The sequence below is a fragment of the Lonchura striata genome, chromosome 9 (assembly GCF_050655825.1).
Source record: "Lonchura striata isolate lonStrDom1 chromosome 9, ASM5065582v1, whole genome shotgun sequence".
NCBI lineage: Eukaryota > Metazoa > Chordata > Aves > Passeriformes > Estrildidae > Lonchura > Lonchura striata.
The window spans coordinates 29,973,832-29,994,214 of record NC_140711.1 but is presented as its reverse complement, the minus strand read 5'-3'; the positions used below and the strand labels follow the sequence as shown (position 1 = coordinate 29,994,214).

General features: G+C 49.4%; 1 protein-coding gene across 3 annotated transcripts; it reads right to left on the bottom strand.

Annotated features, from left to right (window-relative positions):
• Positions 1–1,535: 1,535 nt before the first annotated feature.
• CARD8 (caspase recruitment domain family member 8) lies at positions 1,536–18,319 on the bottom strand. Of its 3 annotated transcripts, none has more exons than XM_085587449.1 (15): positions 16,031–18,319; positions 15,858–15,889; positions 14,971–15,030; positions 14,460–14,510; positions 12,938–12,985; positions 12,793–12,836; positions 12,627–12,676; positions 9,666–9,886; positions 8,224–8,477; positions 6,992–7,126; positions 6,614–6,752; positions 5,721–5,774; positions 5,530–5,613; positions 3,852–4,121; positions 1,536–2,492 (listed from the first exon to the last, which is right to left on the bottom strand). In XM_085587449.1, exons 1-15 carry the CDS (start codon positions 16,051–16,053, stop codon positions 2,473–2,475), a joined length of 1,485 nt encoding a protein of 494 aa, XP_085443575.1. In that variant the 5' UTR covers positions 16,054–18,319; the 3' UTR covers positions 1,536–2,472. The 3 variants fall into 3 exon arrangements, with proteins under 3 accessions (XP_085443575.1, XP_077641874.2, XP_085443576.1); XM_077785748.2 differs by having other exon boundaries at positions 18,251–18,319; XM_085587450.1 differs by lacking the exons at positions 1,536–2,492; positions 3,852–4,121 and adding an exon at positions 4,139–5,370 and having other exon boundaries at positions 5,503–5,613; positions 18,251–18,319.
• Positions 18,320–20,383: the final 2,064 nt, after the last annotated feature.

Genomic DNA, 20,383 nt, shown 5'->3' with positions numbered 1-20,383 from the left:
ATTGGGATCGGGACCATCGGGACAATTGGGATTGGGACCATCGGGATTGGGATCGTCAGGACAATCGGGATCAGGATCATTGGGATTGGGATCATCAAGATCATCGGGACCATCGGGATTGGGACCATCAGGATTGGGATCATCAAGATCATCGGGACCATCGGGATCGGGACCATTGGGACCATCGGGATCGGGACCATCGGGACCATTGGGACCATCGGGATCGGGACCATCGGGACCATCGGGACCATCAGGATCGGGACCATCGGGACCATCGGGACCATCGGGATGGGGATCACGGGGGCCGGCGCCGTTCCCGGAGCGGCTGCGGCTCTGCGGGGTGCTGCAGGCCCTGCGCATCCGCAGCGTCACCATCTGCAGGATGCTGAGCTTCCTCAGCTCCCCCTGAACCCCGGGAGATCTGGGGGAGCCCCCAGCCGGCACCCCCCGGCACCCCCAGCCTTTGAAGAAGTGAATTTAAAACGGGGGGTTTGGGATTTATCTACATCCGAGCACCAAAACGTTCCCGATTCTGATTTATCCGCGTTTATTCCGCTGATTTCTCAGGAGCTGAGAGCTGTTTATGGCAATTCCTTCTCCTGGGGATCCCGTCCAACTCCGGGTGTTCTAGCCCATGGTTTATTTATGATATTCCATTCTATTCCCTGATTTATGATGAAAATCCTTGATTTGAGATCCCATTCTAATTCATTATTTATTTATGATATTCCTTGATTTATTTAAGATTATATTCCTGGATTTATTTATGATATTCCATTCTATTCCGTGATTTATTGTGATAATCTGTGATTTATTTGAGATTCCATTCTCTTTCATGGTTTGTTCATTATACTCCTTGATTTATTTATGATTATATTCCCTAATTTATTTATGATGGTATTCCTTCATTTATGATGATATTCCATTCTATTCCCTGATTTATGATGATAATCCTTGATTTGAGATTCCATTCTATTTCATTATTTATTTATTTATGATATTCCTTGATTTATTTAAGATTATATTCCTGGATTTATTTATGATGGTATTCCTTCATTTATGATGATATTCCATTCTAGTCCCTGATTTGTGATAATCCATGATTTGAGATTCCATTCTATTTCATTATTTATTTATGCAATTCCATTCTATTCCCTGATTTATGATGATATTCCACTCCAGTCCATGACTTATTTATGATATTCCCTATTTATTCTATTTATTGCCTAATAAAATCAAGATTTCCTTCAAAACCACAGTGATTTTTTTGTCCCTTGGGACCCGACATGAATCCTTTGAAATCCTTTGGATGCTGCTGGCATGGGAAGGCACCTCCCTGTAATTGGGGGGTTTTAAAATCCAAATTTCCCTCTTGGAAAAACCTGGGATAGGGAAGGGGCTGGAATGGGATGGGAGATTTTGGGATTTGGATGCTTTTGGTGGCACCTCCACAACTTCCATCCTCATCCCAGGAAATCAACAGCTCCCCAACACTTCATCCAACTAAAACAAAAATCAAAATTCAGGTGGAAATTATGGAAATTTTTCCTGTTTAATCGTTGTTTTTCCAAAAGTACGTTTTCCTTTCCCAGACACACAGAGGAAGATCATCCCAGGTATCCCAGAGCCTTGAAAACAAGACAATCCTGGATCTGGTCACTCCTCTCTTCTGCAAATTCCATTTTTCCTGATTTTTTTCCAATCCTGCAGCACAGGGATTTCGGCTCCTCACATTTTAAGCACCTAAATTCTATCCAAGTAAAAAATAAATCAAGTAAAAAAAAAAATAAAAAGAAGTATAAAAAGTTTCTCATACAAAAAAAAAAAAAAAATTATACAACGTAAAAAACTGAGACAAACTATACAGAAAAGAGGGGAGAAGGAATTCCATGGGAAATTCCGAGCTGCCTGGAGCTCATAGTGGTGCTCCCATCTTTGGGAATTTCAGGAAGCAGAACCACAGCTTAACAAGGACTGGATGTAGAGGATCTGTACAATAATTCCATCTATACAGTGATTATGCCAAAGAAATTTGGTACAAGTTTAGGATTCTTCTTCCCTGATCCATGAGAAATCCGACACACCTCACGATTCTGGCAGTTCAGTGGTTTTTTTGGAAGGGGGTGAAAGTTTCCAGGGGAATTCTTCTCCCTGGTTTTCCCTGATGGAAATCAAAATCATTTCCAGGAGATGAAAAAGATCAAGTGGTTTCTTCCAGTGTTTGTGTCCTCCTGGAGTGGCTTTTCCCCGTGGGTGAAACCCGGAATTCCAGGATCCACCTCTCCTGAGAAGTCTTGGAAGTGGCTCCTATCCACGCCAAATTCCATCCACGTGTCTCTGGAGGGTCCTGCCTGAACTTCCCACCAGGAACATTCCTGAGTCCCAGCAGGATCCCGGGGGAGCAGAAGGGTTGGGTTGGGAAGCTCCCACCTCCTCTTCCTCCTCCTCCTCCTCCTCCTCCTCGCAGCTGGCTCAGCTCTGAGCCAAGAAACCTGAGGGAGAGGAAAAACACCCCTGGATTGGGGATCTCTGGAAGCTCCTGCAAGACTCAAACCGAGGGAATTTGAGTTTAAAAATGTTTCAATTGGAAAATGGAAGCACCAAACCCCTTCCCTGAGGCAGCACGAGGTGCACACGGAGGCTGCGAGGGAGACATCTCCACCTCTTCCAGCCACGTTGTTTCCGGGGAGAATTAATCGTGGAATTAGGGTGGAAAAGCCTCCAAGATCATCCAGCCCAAGCATTCCCAGCACTGCCAAGGCCACCACAGCTCCACGTCCCCAGGTGCCACATCCACACCTTGGATAAATCCCTCCAGGGTGCTGCTTTTGCCTTTCCAGGAAGGAATGTTCCCAATATCCAACCTAAACCTGCCCTGGCACCACCTGAGGCCATTTCCTTTGGTTCTAAGTTAAGGAACTGAGAAAGAACAAAGTTTTGCTGTTGCCAAAAAAAAAATTAAAAAATTTAATTTTTGAGGACAATTCCCCTTGGCTGGCTGAATGGGATGGGATTTTAGGTCACTTCCAACCCAAAACATTCCAGGATTCTGGAATTTTAATTCCGGTGAGTGGAGTTTTTTGTTTCCAATGGAAGAAGAAATCCAGCTTCTCCTCCTTCACCTCAAAGCATCCTCTGCTTGACCAGGCTGAGCCTGAATGAAAAATCTTGATAATTAGTATTTCTATCAATCATATTGGAGCAAAAGAATGTGGTTTATACATTATAATAAAATGATGGAATGGTCTGGGTTGGAAAGGACCTTAAAGGTCATTTAATTCCAAGCCTTGCCATGGGCAGGGATAATTCCCAGCTCCTTGAATAACTTGGATTTGCAGAAGGTGAACTGAACTAAGAACTCCATGGAAAGGAGGGGGAGCTCCCTTGGGAAATCCATCCCCACATGGGATGGAACCACCAAGTCCTCCATCAGGGAAGGTGTTAATTAACCATTAATTAACCATTCCTAAAATAAAGACCCAAACAGCTCCTCTTAGGACTTCCAGGAAATCCCAAGAATTGCTTTGGACACCCAGGTCATTAACCATTAATTAACCATTCCTGAAATAAAGACCCAAACAGCTCCTCTTAGGACTTTGAGAAAATCCCAAGAATTGCTTTGGACACCCAGGTCATGCTGGGAGAGCTCCCCACACTTGGGCCAAAAATATTCATTTTGTACCCATCCCTGAAGGATAAAAACACCACAACAAATAAAGTCAGTGCTGAAAGGGCAAAGGAGACAATTTGAGCTCCACAGCAAAGGCTGCAGGGGTGATCTGGTGGATTCCCTGATGGAATTCCCAAAGGCCAGCTGGGTCAGGATGGGCTCGGTGCCCGGGAGCTGGTACCTTGCAGCGCCTGCAGGATCTCGTAGGTGGCTTTTTCCCCCAGGCTCCTCTGCAAAGCCTCTGCAGTGCCGTGGCCCTGCTCCCTCTCTCTCCACTTCCTCAGCACCAGCAGCTTCTGCATGGTCACGTCCTCCTCCATGGCCCGGACGTCATCGATGTCCTTCATCTCCATCTGCAGACACTCGATGGCCATTTCCCTCCAGCTCCGGTCCAGCAGCTTGGCAATCACCAGCAGCTGTTGGTCCGTTAAGCTTTTTGCTCCCATTTCATCTGAAAAACATTGGATTTCCCCCAAAACCCACCCTGACCTCCCCTGGCCCAGCCTGAGGCCGTTCCCTCTCCTCCTGTCCCTGTTCCCTGGGATGAGATCCCAAATCCCCCCGGCTGTCCCCTCCTGGCAGGAGCTGTGCAGAGCCACAAGGTTCCCCTGATCCCCCTTTTCTCCAGGCTGAGCCATTTCCAGCTCCCTCAGGATCCTCCAAACCCTTCCCAGCTCCCTCAGGATTCTCCAAACCCTTTCCAGCTCCCTCAGCCCCTCCTGGGGATCCAAACCCTTCCCAGCTCCTTCAGGATTCTCCAAACCCTTCCCAGCTCCCTCAGGATTCTCCAAACCCTTCCCAGCTCCATCAGGATTCTCCAAACCCTTTCCAGCTCCCTCAGGATTCTCCAAACCCTTTCCAGCTCCCTCAGCCCCTCCTGGGGATCCAAACCCTTCCCAGCTCCTTCAGGATTCTCCAAACCCTTTCCAGCTCCCTCAGGATTCTCCAAACCCTTTCCAGCTCCCTCAGCCCCTCCTGGGGATCCAAACCCTTCCCAGCTCCTTCAGGATTCTCCAAACCCTTCCCAGCTCCCTCAGGATTCTCCAAACCCTTCCCAGCTCCTCAGGAACTCTCCAGCCCTTTTCCCAACCCCATTCCCTGCCCTGGACATGCTCCAGCCCCTCCAGGTCCTCCTGAGAAACCCAAAAGTGTCCTAGGGCTGGAGGAGCCTCAGCAGTGCCAGCTCTCCAAACATTAACTGCACCAAACACTTAACAACCATTATTGTGGAACTTTCAGATGTTTAAATCGAAGTCTGCCCAAACCCAATCAAGAAAAATCTCATCCCAAAAGAGAGAACTGAAATGAGCCAAGCAGCAGCGAGAGAAGCAATTTCCCAGCACTTGGAAGAGTCTGATACTGCTTTTTTTAGCTGCATTTGAAAGGACAGCTCAGGGGACAATCACAGCCCTGGGACCTCCTTGGCCACCCCTGGCTCATGCCCAGCATCACCCCCAGCCCCTTTTCCACCAGGCACATTCCCAGCTGCCCTTCCCCAAGCCTGGACCATTCCACAGGGAAAAACCCTTGAAAAAGCCAGCTCAGTCCCAATCCCAGAACACAAAATGCCAGCTCAGTCCCAATCCCAGAACACAAAAAGCCAGCTCAGTCCCAATCCCAGAACACAAAATGCCAGCTCAGTCCCAATCCCAGAACACAAAAAGCCAGCTCAGTCCCAATCCCAGAACACAAAATGCCAGCTCAGTCCCAATCCCAGAACACAAAAAGCCAGCTCAGTCCCAATCCCAGAACACAAAAAGCCAGCTCAGTCCCAATCCCAGAACAAACACAAAAAGCCAGCTCAGTCCCAATCCCAGAACACAAAATGCCACCCAGGTCCTTTCCCAGCCAGGCCCCACCTGCAGTGCTGCCAGTTTTCTGCTTTTTGCTGCGGAGCTCCTCTTCCTCCAGGATGCTGAGGGCTGGCTTCCTCTTCTTCACACCTGGGGAGGGAGCAGAGCTGCTGTCCCTGCTGTCCCTGCTGTCCCTGCTGTCCCCTGGGCCAGGGCCAGAGAGGGGCACGAGGGTCCCACCCCAGCTCGTCACTCACTGCCTGTGCTCCTCTTCTGCTCGTTCTTGTTCTGGTCATAATGGATCCAATCCCCTGGGAAAGGGCAGAGCAGGGAAATGTCAGCCAGGAATTCCCAGTGCTGGGCCCCAGCTCCAAGAATTCCCAGGCACAAAGCTGGAATCCACAAAGGAATGGACTCCAACCCCTCACATAAAGAGATTTTTCCCCTTTGATTCCAGAGATTGCAAGTTACGATGCAATAACATGCAACTTTTTATTATATTATACAATCCTCTGGATAATATATGGAGTAATATGTTATAACATGGAATAATGTGCAGGAGGGTTGGAACTAAATGGCCTTTGAGCTCCAGAAGAAACCATTCCATGAGCAGAATGATAATATAACATGGAATAATGTGCAGGAGGGTTGGAACTAAATGGCCTTTGAGTTCCAGAAGAAACCATTCCATGAGCAGAATGATAATATAACATGGAATAATGTGCAGGAGGGTTGGAACTAAATGGCCTTTGAGCTCCAGAAGAAACCATTCCATGAGCAGAGGGATGGAGGAGCTCTGCTGGGAGAGCTGGGATTGCTCAGCCTGGAGAGGAGAAGCTCCAGGGTGACCTCAGTGGGGCCTGGGGGGGCTCCAGGAGAGCTGGAGAGGAACTGGGGACAAGGATGGAGGGACAGGAACAGGGAATGGCTCCCAGTGCCAGAGGGCAGGGCTGGGTGGGATTTTGGGAAGGAATTCCCTGCGAGGCTGGGCAGGGCTGACACAGGGTGCCCGGAGCAGCTGTGGCCAAGTGTCCACCTCCAGGCTGGACCCTGGCTCCTGGAGCAGCCTGGGGTGGTGGGAGGTGTCCCTGGGGTGGGTCTGGGTGGGCTTTGAGGTCCCCCCAGCCCTGCCCACCCCCTCAGGGCTCACTCTCTCTCAGCCTGGCTTTCCACACGGTCTCATCCGAGTCCTGCTCCACCAGGGACAAGGTGAAGTCGTCAGGCTTCTCCAAATACACCTCGAAGTAACTCTTCAGCTTCAACAGGGACCCATCCACAAATTCTATCTCCTGCACAACAGAAATGTAAAATAAACGTAAATATTCACCTGAAATAAATGGAAGGGAAGGCAACTGGCTGGTGGGAGAGATCCCAACCAAACCCCGACTTCCTCAGAGTTTTGCTGTTGACTTTAGCAGCGGGATTTCATCCCAAAATTTTAGGGCTCCAAGAAGCAAACGGTTCCTTTTTGTGGCACACTTCCAGGGAAGCTGCAGTGCAGGAAGTGAGGGATGTGTAAGGGCCTCACCTCAGGAGTTATTTCAGCTTCTGGCTCACAGATCAGTCTGTACTTCTTTCCTTCCTGCAGCAATTTTTGGCACACAGGGGGCTTTTCAATTTGAACAAATTTCCTTTTCGAGTGTTTTACAGCCTTTGAGATATCCTAAAATTTAAAAACACCATTTCAAGGTTAAGATTTCAATGTTGCTCATTTCAGTAAAGGATTGAACATCTAAAACCTGTGTTCAGGTGGCTCCTTGGGCTGTTCTCTGGCCCCAGCTTTGCAGAAGAGCCATGATCTGTTCTACAAACGTCCCAAAAAGCTGAGGAATAACCACCACACTGAAAAAGCATCACTAAACCTCCCCAGCTGCTCTGCCATGGGGGTGAAATGAGGTTAAGGGAGTTCACCAGCTGAATAAAAGGAAGCTTTTCGTCCCTGTCCTCAATGTGATAGGGTGAATTAAAGTCCTGCTGCCGCCAGAGCTCCTGAATGATCCCACAAACCAAATTTCCTAATTCAAGGAATTAGGCAAGGGCAAGGCAAGGAATTTTCCAAAGCTGGTTTAATCCAGGGTCTCTCTTTCCTCTGCAGACACGCTCTGCTCTCCTCAGAGTTATTTCTGACGTGACCCTTGCCAGCAGGAGAGCTGCTGGATGAACCCATTGTCAGCTGCTTTCCCAAATCCCCAAATTTTCACTGGGGACTCCCTGGGCAGCCCATTCCAATGCTTGGCCACCCTTTTCCTGAAGGAATTTTCCCCATTAGCCAACCTAAACCTCCTCTGGCACAACTTGAGGTCGTTTCCTCTTGTTACCCAGGAGAAGTAAAGAATGGAAATGGAAAAGCTCCGAGAGAGACAATGTATTTACAAGGGATGCAGCGACAGGAAAAAGGGGGAATGACTTCAAACTTAAAGACTGTAGGTTCAGATGGGATGTTGGGATGGATCATCCTTGGGAGGGAGGGGATGGGATGGAATTTCCAGAGCAGCTGTGGCTGCCCTTGGAATCCTGGCAGTGCCCAGCTTGGACATTGGGGTTAAAAACTGTAGGTTTAGATGGGATGTTGGGATGGATCATCCCTGGGAGGGAGGGGATGGGATGGAATTGGACCTTGGAGCTTGGAAGTGGAAGGTGTCCCTGCCCATGCAGGGGTGGGATGAGCTGGAATTTCACTCCCCTCCCCACCCAAGGCACGGAACCAGGACTCTTCACTCGCCCAGCCCACGGGCAGCCCCGCGCCGAGGGCGGCCGTACCTTGATGAAGGAGTCGTTGTTGGTGGCCAGGTAGACCCAGAAGGACAGCGAGGGGTGCTCGTCCACGGCCTTGTAGAGGATGACGGCGCCGTGGTAGCGCGGCGGCTGCTGGCTGCGGATCAGGGGCCCCACGGGGGACAAGGAGCTCACCACCCACTTGACGTGCGACGAGGAGAACTCGGCCGAGGGCTCGACGGCCGCGCCGCCGCCCTGCACGTGCAGCACCGTGAAGGCCACGCCGGCCCCGGCGTCACCTGCGGGGACGGAGCGGAGGCGGCACTGCCGGGGCGGCCGCGCCTCCCCACCCTCAGAGCCAGCCGAGGGCTGGGTTTGGGTCGCTAAAAGGCTTTCAATGGTCTTTTTGAAAGTCTTCTCATTAACCTGCTGTTAATATTTACGTGTTTCTGCTGGAGCTCCCGCGCGCTAATTACGTGGATAATGATTGTTTTGTGTTGTATGAAGTATAAAATGTGTAAATGTAAAAAAAAATGTAAAATGTATAAACTATAAAATGTAAAATACGACTATGTATAAAATATTAAATGTGAACTACAACTATATATAAAATAAAATAAATAAATAAAATGAAATACTAATACAAGTAATACTAATAATATGAATAATATGAATAATACTAATAATACTATAACACTAAAAATATAATAATAAAAAATAAAATAAAATAAAAATATAATAATAAATAATTATAATTATAATTATAATTATAATTATAATTATAATTATAATTATAATTATAATATGAATAATACGAATAATATGTATAATACAAATAATATGAATAATACTAAAATACTAAAAATATAATAATAAAAAATAAAACAAAAATATAATAATAAATAAATAATTATAATTATAATTATATTATTACTATTATTTTTACTATAATTATAATTATAATTATAGTAAAAATAATAGTAATAATATTAATAATATGAATCATACTAAAATACTAAAAGTATAAATATAAAAATAAAAATATAATAAATAAAAATAAATAAAAATAAAAATAAATAAATAAAAATAAATAAATTAAAATTAAATTAAAATTAAATAAAAAATAAAAATAAAAATTAAAATTAAAATTTATATTAAAAATAAATAAATAAATAAAATAAAAATAAAAATAAAAATAAAAATAAATAAAAATAAAAATAAAAATTAAAAATAAATAAATAAATAAAAAAAATAAAAATAAAAATAAATAAAAATAAAAATAAAAATAAAGATAAAAATAAAAATAAAGATAAAAATAAATAAAAATAAAAATAAAAATAAAATAAAAATAAAAATAAAAATAAAAATAAAATATAGTAAAAATAAAAATAAAAATAAAAATAAAATAAAATAATAAATAAATAAAGATAGTGCTAATCCTGTAATCTGCGCGTGGAGCAGCTCCGCGGCGGCGCGGCCGCACTCACCGCGCAGGCAGAGGCAGTGCGGGAAGTGGATGCAGCGCAGCGCGCCGGGCGCCGAGCAGCGCACGTCGAACAGCGGCCCCGCCACGGCCCAGGCCCGCGGCACCAGCGCCGCGAACTTGCTCCAGGACAGCAGCGAGTAGGTGACCCGGGCCGGCGCCGCCGCCTCGAACAGCAGCCCCGTCACGCTGCACTGGAAGGAGCCCTCGGCCTCCAGCTGCACCCTGCGGGGACACGGCGCTGGGCAGAGCTGCCCGGAGATGCCAGGGCGGCAGGGACAGGGTCAGGGGGACAGGGTCAGGGGGACAGGGTCGGGGGGACAGGGTCAGGGGGACAGGGTGAGAGGTGACAGGGCGAGCGGTGACAGGGTCAGCGGGGACAGGGTCAGGGGGACAGGGTCAGGGGGACAGGGTCGGGGGGACAGGGTGAGAGGTGACAGGGTCAGGGGGACAGGGTCAGCGGGGACAGGGTCAGGGGGACAGGGTCAGGGGGACAGGGTCGGGGGGACAGGGTCAGGGGGACAGGGTGAGAGGTGACAGGGTGAGAGGTGACAGGGTCAGCAGTGACAGGGTGAGAGGTGACAGGGTCAGCGGGGACAGGGTCAGGGGGACAGGGTGAGCGGGGACAGGGTCAGGGGGGACAGGGTCAGCAGGGACAGGGTGAGAGGTGACAGGGTCAGGGGGACAGGGTCAGGGGGGACAGGGTGAGAGGTGACAGGGTGAGAGGTGACAGGGCAAGTGGTGACAGGGTCAGGGGGACAGGGTCAGCAGGGACAGGGTGAGAAGTGACAGGGTCAGCAGTGCCCGGGATGAGCAGTGCCAGGATGAGCAGTGCCAGGGATGAGCAGTGTCTCCCTCCTGCTTCATCCCAACCCACAGCTGCTCCAGGCTTCTCTGGAGTTGGCATTCGGGAGCTGCCAGGATGAGGAGTGCCAGGATGAGCAGTGCCCACCTCCTGAAGCTGCCAGGATGAGCAGTGCCAGGATGAGCAGTGCCCACCTCCTGGAGCTGCCAGGATGAGCAGTGCTTCCCTCCCCTTCATCCCAACCCACAGCTGCTCCAGGCTGCTCTGGAGCTGCCCCTGGGCTGTCAATAAACACTCCAGGCTGCTCTGGAGCTGTCCCTGGGCTGTCAATAAACACTCCATGCTGCTCTGGAGCTGTCCCTGGGCTGTCAATAAACACTCCAGGCTGCTCTGGAGCTGCCCCTGGGCTGTCAATAAACACTCCATGCTGCTCTGGAGCTGCCCCTGGGCTGTCAATAAACACTCCAGGCTGCTCTGGAGCTGTCCCTGGGCTGTCAATAAACACTCCATGCTGCTCTGGAGCTGTCCCTGGGCTGTCAATAAACACTCCAGGCTGCTCTGGAGCTGTCCCTGGGCTGTCAATAAACACTCCATGCTGCTCTGGAGCTGTCCCTGGGCTGTCAATAAACACTCCAGGCTGCTCTGGAGCTGCCCCTGGGCTGTCAATAAACACTCCATGCTGCTCTGGAGCTGCCCCTGGGCTGTCAATAAACACTCCAGGCTGCTCTGGAGCTGTCCCTGGGCTGTCAAGAAACACTCCAGGCTGCTCTGGAGCTGCCCCTGGGCTGTCAAACCTGAGGGAGTGTCGTGGTTTGACATGGAAGGAGATTTTCTCGGAAGAGGGTCAAGCCAGGCAGTGATTGGGGTTGGATATTGGCACTTGGGTGACCAAGTGAAGGCTGGACACACCTCTGAGAACACAGAGGGGTTAAAAGAAACACCAAGGGAACACAAGGAGTGGTGCTGCAGTGCTTTTCCCCATTTCCAGGGACCCCTGTGACTGGGATCAGGTAAGTGTGGTCCCTTCCTTCCTGCTCTGATGGGGTTGGAGGAGAGCCAGAAAAGCCCTCCCTGTCCAGAGCCAAAATAAAGCCACGACCTTTCCTGTTCTCTCTCCTTCCCCCTGATCTCATGGAATAAAGAATCTGGACAACCACACTGGGGATAAAGCCTCGTCTGAACCTCTCCTGACACTCCTCCCCTCAAGGCCTCGTATCTCTGGGCTAGCCTGATAATTTGGGGGTGAGAGGGGCAGGAGCATCAAAGTGGCAGCTGTGTTTTTTGGGGGGTCTGTGGCACAGGAGGGGCTGAGTATTGATTATCTGAAGCATCAAAGTGGCAGCTGTGTTTTTTGGGGGGTCTGTGGCACAGGAGGGGCTGAGTATTGATTATCTGAAGGGTGGGAACCTGACTGGGGGTCCAAGTTGTGTCTCACTGTTGTTTGTTGGAATTGGGTGGGGGGGAGGAGGAATGGTTTGGAAGGTTTCCATTTTGGATTTAGTGGTGTTTGTTTTTTTTTTTTTCTTTCTATTCCCTTTCATGGGAGTAGTAGTTTAATAAAGTCTCTCCTTTGTTATTAAGCTCGGGCCTGCTCTGCTCTGCTCCTGATCTCACAGCAGATCATTTGGGGGTTGTATTTTCATTAACCATGGCCCAGCCCTCAGCAAATCAGCTGGAAAGGAACGTTTTGCATGAAAGGAACGTTTTGCATAAAACTTCCTGTGCCAGGAGCTGCTGCCACACAGGACTGGGGTCACATCCCACATCAACCCAGCAGGGAGAGCAGCCAGGGACATCCCACAGGGACCACACCAGGGCAGACAGAGGATGGGCAGTGCTGCATCCCAGGGAAAATGCAGGGTTAAAGGGGAGGGAGAAGCAGGGCAGGATGAAAGCAGCACATAAAAATGGACCTGCAGGTCATCCCTGCAGCCAGACCAGGCAGCAGCCTGAAAAACCCTCCCAGGAGCTCTCCTGGACTGGGATCTGGAGGCAGCACAGGCTCTAAACTGTGATTTTTAAGGATTTGTGTGCCCCTTCCAGTATAAATCCAAACGTGTTTGTGCAGCAAATGAGCTGTTTGCCCACTTCAACCAAAGACTGAAGCACCCTGATGAGAACAATGCAAACTCAAAGCCATTACATTAAAAAAATCCATACATAAATTGTCCTCCAGCGAGTCTCCTGGGGGTCACTTGCTCCTTCTGGTCCTGGAAATAGATTTTTTAAAAATTGTCTTTAAAAGGGTGAGGAGAGAGTAGAACTACAGTTTGCAAATGATCTCATGCAAAATAAGTGGGTGGGTTTTTTCCCCTCACAAACCTACATTTTCATTCCTGCAGTGCTCACAGGACAGCAAGCAGCTCCCTCCTAGTGGGAAAAGAGGAACATGAGCTCGTGAAAAGCCAAATAATTAAACAGCCAGGAATGAAAAAAAAATTTTAAAAAGCCCTGAGGAGATCTGTTCCTACCTGACTCATTGCAGTAAGGTGGGGATTCCTTCTCCTCCTGTTCTTCATCTAGGAAAAAGGAGTTTGGAGGAAACATCTCAATGCCCAGGGGGTTTGTACTCCCACATTTACCCAGGACAACCCCACACTTTCATTTGCCTAAATTCACCCCAGGAGAACATTCCTGAGAGTCCTTGCAGGCTTTGCACAGCCTGGGTGTGAAGCTGAACATCAGGATACAAGTTTTCCAAAAAGCTCCTAAATTGCCCAAACTCCTGGGAATTTTCACAGGGATAAAAAAAAAAAAAAAATATTTGTCCTGGGATGAGCTTCACAGTACCAAGGTTCCAAGGACAAAATTCAGCCCATGGCATGGAAACCAGGAACAGCTTTCCTGAAAAAACACCACATTTTCTGCAGGGTGTTTGTCCCTAAAATGATTTTAAAGTGCCTGGACTCTCCTGGCTGAACCCAACAGGATGGAATTCCAGCAGAGCTGACACTTCAGGCCAAAGGCTGTGTCCTGAGGGGTGGATTTGGGAGCAGGGGAGTGGCAGAGCTGCCAGGATCAGCTGATTTCTTCCTCCCAAAAAAAGAATCAGAAGGGATCCTGGAGGCTATCCCTGGGCTGGGAGGGGCAGGGCACACTGGCTGTGTGCCCCAGCCCTGCCATCCCAGGGCTGGAGCAGCACCAGGAGCACTCCCTGCCCCTGGGAGCTCCTGGCCTCACCCCTCAGCCCCCAGGGATGCTCTCCAGCATCTTTTTCCCAAAAGAGATGGAGCTGATGGCTGGGCCAGCCCGGGATCCTCCCTGCCACCCCACACCCCCCTCGGGCACTGTTCACCCCCTCCTCAGCAGGGGAAAAAACACAGGGGCAGCAAACCACACTCACCCAGCCTTCCTCCCCCCATCCCCTGCATGTGCCCAGAATAAAACATGGGGATTGTTAAATGATCAGTGTTCCATAAAGCCAGGAGAACTGCTGGCAGCAAATCCCATGGGAGCACAAACCCACCAGCAGCAAACACTTCCTTGCATTATTTTCCTGCCCATCCTGTTTGGCCGGCTCTGTTGCCAACTTTTGAGGAAATTTATGGCCTCGTGGTGTTTGGACAACTGCTGTGGTGTACAAATATCCGTGGGTATTGTGTCTGCAGGGTGAAAGCAGCACGAGCTGCTGCCCTTTGATCGGTGATAGGAAATCACTGGATCCCAAAAAATTTACTGGGAAAGCAAGCGGAGCTAGCATTCCCTAATAAGTGTGAGACTACACCCAGGAGAAGCAGCTGGTTTAAACTGAATATCAGCTTTTAAAAAAGCAAACAGATAAATAAATCATAATGTTCTGCTCACCTGACTCCTGAGCTGCTGCCCTTTGACCACTGACAGAAAATCATTGGATCCCAAAATTTTATTGGGAAAGCAATCAGAGTTAGCATTCCCTAATTATAAGATTATATCCAGGAGAGGCAGCTGGTTTAAACTCAACATCAGTTTTAAAAAAGGGGATTACAGGTAAATAAATCACAACGTCCTGCTCACCTGACTCCTCTTCCGAGCTGCTGCTGGAGCTGTCTTCAGAGCTGGCTTCTCCTTAAAAACAGGCACAGGTGGAATGTGAGTCCAGAACCCATCCAGAGGTTTGGATCCATCAGGGCAGGCAGCAGGATAAATAATGGAACAGAAAAAAAAAAAAAAAGAAATATTGAAGCAGAGAAAAACATGAGAGCATCAAATCCAACCCAAGGGGAGACCCCTTCTGAGGGGTGCTCAGAATATTGAATTCTCATGTTTTGTACAACCTGGGACAATTCTGGAGCTCCACCCACGGCCCATCCCAGTTAAATTGTGGTTTCCCAAGGCAGGTGGGAGCAGCCTTGGTGGGAGCCGTGTGTCACGTGGAGGCACCAACCCCTTCGTCGTTCTCACAAACATCATTGGAACAGAAAGCAGCACTGGAAAGCCAGGCATGTGGTTTGGGGGGAAATTTGGGATGCAAGAGCAGGCACAGCAGCCCAGGAGTGAGGAAATCCCTGAGCCATGGTGGCCTCACCCTCCGGGTGCTCCTCGGCCGATCCCGATCCCGACCCCTCCAAGCCATTGGGTGTCACCTCTGCGAGAGAAAGGCAGGGAGTAAAATTAAATAAAAGTCTGAGCAGGATTTCACTCTTTTTTTACCAATTCTGTACTCAGAGAAAGGGAATAAATAACAAAAGAACAGGCATTTTAAAACCCAGCAAAAGAAAACAAAGCAACCCATAAACAAAGCGTTTACACCAAGGTTTTAAAGCCAATTATAGAATTCCCATTCCCATTCCAAAGCATTTCCCAAAATCCCTGTACCTTTTCAATTGCTTTTTAAAGCCAGTTTTGGAATTTCCATTCCAAAGGATGGGCATTTCCCAAAATCCCTGTACCTTTTAAACTGGTTTTTAAAGCCAGTTTTAGAATCTCCATTCCCATTCCCAAAGATGGGCATTTCCCAAAATCCCTGTACCTTTTCAATTGGTTTTTAAAGCCAATTTTAGAATTCCCATTCCCAAGGATGAGCATTTCCCAAAATCCCTGTACCTTTTCAACTGGTTTTTAAAGCAAATTTTAAAATTCCCATTTTCCAAGGATGAGCACTTCCCAAAATCCCTGTACCTTTTCAACTGGTTTTTAAAGCAAATTTTAAAATTCCCATTTTCCAAGGATGAGCACTTCCCAAAATCTCTGTACTTTTTCGATTGGTTTTTAAAGCCAATTTTAGGATTCCCATTCCCAAGGATGAGCACTTCCCAAAATCCCTGTACCTTTTCAACTGGTTTTTAAAGCCAATTTTAAAATTCCCATTCCCAAGGATGGGCACTTCCCAAAACCAGCGTTACTTTTTCTGGCGCCGCCTCTTAAAGCCGGTTTCAAAATTCCCATTCCCCATTTTCCCAAAAATCCCTGTACCTTTTTCATCCGAGGAGAGGGACTCTGCCCCGCTGGAAGACAAAAGCAGGCACACATGAGAACCCTGCCAGCCCTTGCCCACACCTCCTCAGGGGCAGCATTCCCAGCTCCCTGCCCTGGCATCGCTCCCGGGAATCTGGGAGCTGCCCTGGCATGGGGGATTCCACATTCACCTCCTGCAGCATCCCCCAGCCATGGCCCCCTCCTGGTTTTTTGGGGACGCCTGGCTCTGCTGGACAATTCCCACTGGCACCAGCTCCTGCTTCCAGCCCCTTCTGCCAAGCACCAGGAGCCCGTGCCAAGCACCCGTTGGATTTGGGAGCGATCCAACCAATCTCCAGGCAGGCAGGAGGGACAGATAAACTCTGCTCAGCAGCAGAGCCGTCCGTGGCAAACACACAGCAGCATCCACCCACTCCTGGGAAGGGGAAAGCTGCTGTGTGTGTCATTGGAACAGGTTAAAATTCCGTTAAAATCCCATTAAAATCCCATCCGTGGCAAACCCACACCAACCTCCAGCCTCCAGCCACCCCTGGGGAGGGGAAAGCTGCTGTGTGTGTCATTGGAACAGGTTAAAATCCTGTTTGGGAAGCTTTTCCAAGAGCTCCACGACATCTGTCGGGCAGATCCAGCAAAGAAAAGCTGCCCTGAGGAAGGGAACGGCCCTGGGTGCTGTCACCATCAAGCAGCAGGTGACATCCAGCAGGTGACATTCAGCTCTGCTGCACTGTGGTGGCACCAGGAAATATCCCAAAACCTCCGCCCTGCCAAGGGGCAGCTGGAAGAGAGGGCAGGGAAGCATCACCCAGCCCTTGTTTTGTTTGTTTGTTTGTTTTTTGGGGCTGTGAAGGTCACAGTGATGGTCCAGTGAAGGTCCAGAGATGCTGGGGATGGTGGAGCAGAGGTGTGGGAGCTGCTCAGCTCTGGGGGCTGGTTTTGGCCACCCTGGCAGCTCCTGGAATGAGTGGGCATCGCCAGGGGGGCCACAGCGGGGCACTCAGCCACAGAACTGGACAAGAAATAAAGAGATGGGGACGGCAGAGGCAGGAAAATCAGTATGTGAGGATTCCTGAGGAGCTGGGGGAAGCTGGGAGATCCTGGCAAAACACAGCAAAGGGGCTGCAAAAGTTTCTGGGTCAAGGGCAGGAAGAAGTGGAAAAGTTTTTCTTCCCCCCCACTCCCCGCCAAGAAATTACACAACAGTTTAGTTTGCCCTTCCAAACTGCATCTTGCAAAAAAAAAAAAAAAAAAAAAAAGAGTAAATGTATTTATCTGGAGGACTGGATGGAGCCTGGATGCTCTCCAGGGCCAGGCAATGTTTGTACAACCCTTTCACCAAGTGGCGGCTTGCTAACTCGGCACCGCTTCCCGCGAACCCTCCAGCTGCATTTCCCTCCTCCCGCGCGCGGAAACGGCCGGGGAGGGCGAAGAAAGAAACAAAACAAAGAAAAGGAAAACAAAAACCCCAATTCGGCCAGGCGGGCACGGCGGAGCTCAGACCCCGCGGCCGGGAGCGGCGCGGAGCCAGAGGGGTCCCCGAGCGCCAGAAAGGCACGGAGAGATAAACACAGCCCGGCCGGGCTCGGGCAGCGCGGAGGGGCGCGGAGGGACAGGAGGGAAACGGAGGGAGGCGGGGGGAACAGGAGAGAAGAGGAGGGAGGCGGAGGGAGCGCGGAGAGAGGCGGAGGGAAGCGGAGGGAAGCGGGGGAGCGCGGAGGGAACAGGAGGGAAGCGGGGGGAAGAGGAGGGAGGCGGAGGGAGCGCGGAGAGAAGAGGAGGGAGCGCGGAGGGAGGCGGAGGGAAGAGGAGGGAAACGGAGGGAGCGCGGAGAGAGGCGGAGGGAAAAGGAGGGAGGCGGGGGGAAGAGGAGGGAGCGCGGAGGGAGGCGGAGGGGGCGCGCAGAGAACGCGCAGAGAAGCGGTGGGAAGCGGAGTGAGCGCGGAGAGAGGCGGAGGGAGCGCGCAGGGAAGCGGTGAGAGGCGGTGGGAGCGCGGAGAGAGGCGGAGGGAAGTGGGGGAGCGCGGAGAGAGGCGGAGGGAGCGCGGAGGGAGCGCGGAGGGAAGCGGTGGGAAGCGGAGTGAGCGCGGAAAGAGGCGGAGGGAGGCGGAGAGAGGCGGAGGGAGGCGGCGGCAGCGCGGGGCGGGGCGGCAGCGCCGCTTTGTTGGCGGGCGCTGCGCGGAGCCGGCGCGGCCGCAGGTGCACGGGCGCACCGGGGCGCCCAAAGGCACCGGGAGGCGATCTGGGCTCCGCAGGGACCCCGCGCTCCGTGCGCGGCGATGGGGACGGGGCCCGGACGGGACGGGGAGCGGGAGGATGCGCGGGATGCAGGGGGTGGGAGGATGCGGGGGACACGCGGGACACGCGGGGACACGCGGGGGGCCATCCCCGCTCACCTGTCGGGCTCCGGAGCCGGGCACGACATCGCGGCGGCGGCACCGAGCGGGAACGGCCGCGACCTCCGCGCGGGGCGGGCGGGGAGCGCGGGACACGCCCACGGACACGGACCGGGACACGCCCACGGACCGGGACACGCCCCGGGACACGCCCACGGACCGGGACACGGCCCGGGACACGCCCACGGACACGGCCCGGGACACGCCCACGGACCGGGACACGCCCCGAGACACGCCCACGGACCGGGACACGCCCACGGACACGGACCGGGACACGCCCACGGACCGGAACACGCCCCGAGACACGGCCCGGGACACGCCCACGGACACGGACCGGGACACGCCCACTAAACGGGACACGCCCACGGACCGGGACACGGACCGGGACACGCCCACGGCCCGGGACACGCCCACGGACCGGGACACGCCCCGGGACACGCCCACGGACACGGCCCGGACACGCCCACGGACCGGGACACGCCCATTGACACGCCCACGGACACTGACCGGGACACGCCCATTGACACGCCCACGGACACGCCCACAGACACGGCCCGGGACACGCCCATTGACACGCCCATTGACACACCCACGGACACGCCCACGGACACGGATCCGCCCCGCTCGCCCCCGCCCCGCTCCCCCGGCCGGTGCCCCGTGTGCACCGCAGCCTCCCTCGGTGTAATCGATAAATGCAGAGATTAATTTTCATCTTCTCGGGACTTCCGTGTCACTCATGAAGCGTTTGTGTTATTATTAGACATGGTATTATTATTATTCATGTATTATACATTATTATGTATATTATACGTGGATATTATTATATACATGTATAATGTATATATGTATACATTACATTATGATATTATATTATGTATATTATATAATATATAATATATATAATTCTATATAATATAATTATATAGAATTATATATATTCTATATTCTATATTCTATATTCTATATTCTATATTCTATATTATATTATATTATAGTATAGTATAGTATAGTATATTATATTATTATATTATTATATTATATTATATTATAGTATAGTATATTATAGTATATTATAGTATAGTATAGTATAGTATATTATAGTATAGTATATTATAGTATATTATAGTATATTATACATGTATATTATTATTATACATGTATATTATTATTATACATGTATAATGCATACATGTATACATGTATTAGTGTACATGTATAATGTATACATTATATTATATTATTATATTATGTATATTATATCATATATAATATATTACATATAACTATATATAATATAATTATATATTATCTATTATCTATTATCTATTATCTATTATCTATTATCTATCTATTATATATTATATATTATATTACATTACATTACATTACATTACATTATATTATACATGTATATTATATTATACATGTATAATGCATACATGTATACATGTATTAGTGTACATGTATTAGTACACATATATTATTATACATGTTGTTATTATTATTATTATTATTATTATTATTATTATTATTATTATCATTATCATTATGCTAAAATCCCACGAGGGTTCTGGTGGGAAGTTACCTCACAGATCGTCTCGTTCCCCCCCGCCATGGGAAGGGAGAATTTTCCTGGATTTGGTTGCTCCAAGCCCTGTCTCACCTGGCCTTGGACGCGTCGGGATCTGCCTGCTGCTGGCACGGCTGCTGAGGGGGAAAAAATGGGCAAGTTACAACAAAAGACAAAATAAAACCAGCCCAAACCTGCAAGGAGAAGAAGGAGGAGGAGGAGAAGAAAGCCAGGACACACCCAAATTCTCCATCCTGTCCCCTTGGACCCTGTCGCTACGGGACACGTGAAGGCACGACATGAGCCACCTGCTATTTGCAAGGTAAAGAAGAAAGTTTATTTTCTGACTCCAACTTTTACACTTTCCCAAAGGTGCCAGTGGATTGGAGAGTGGAGGTGCCACCTCTCCAATGACATTGGACAAACCACCAGCACATCAACTTCCTCCACCCCCACGAAGGAATGCAAAACAATGTGTTGTTTATAGAAATGGTGTGGGAAAGTTCTCCAACAGAATGTAAACTCAGAAGGCTTTAGAAAATCTTAAGAATCAGGGCGACAGA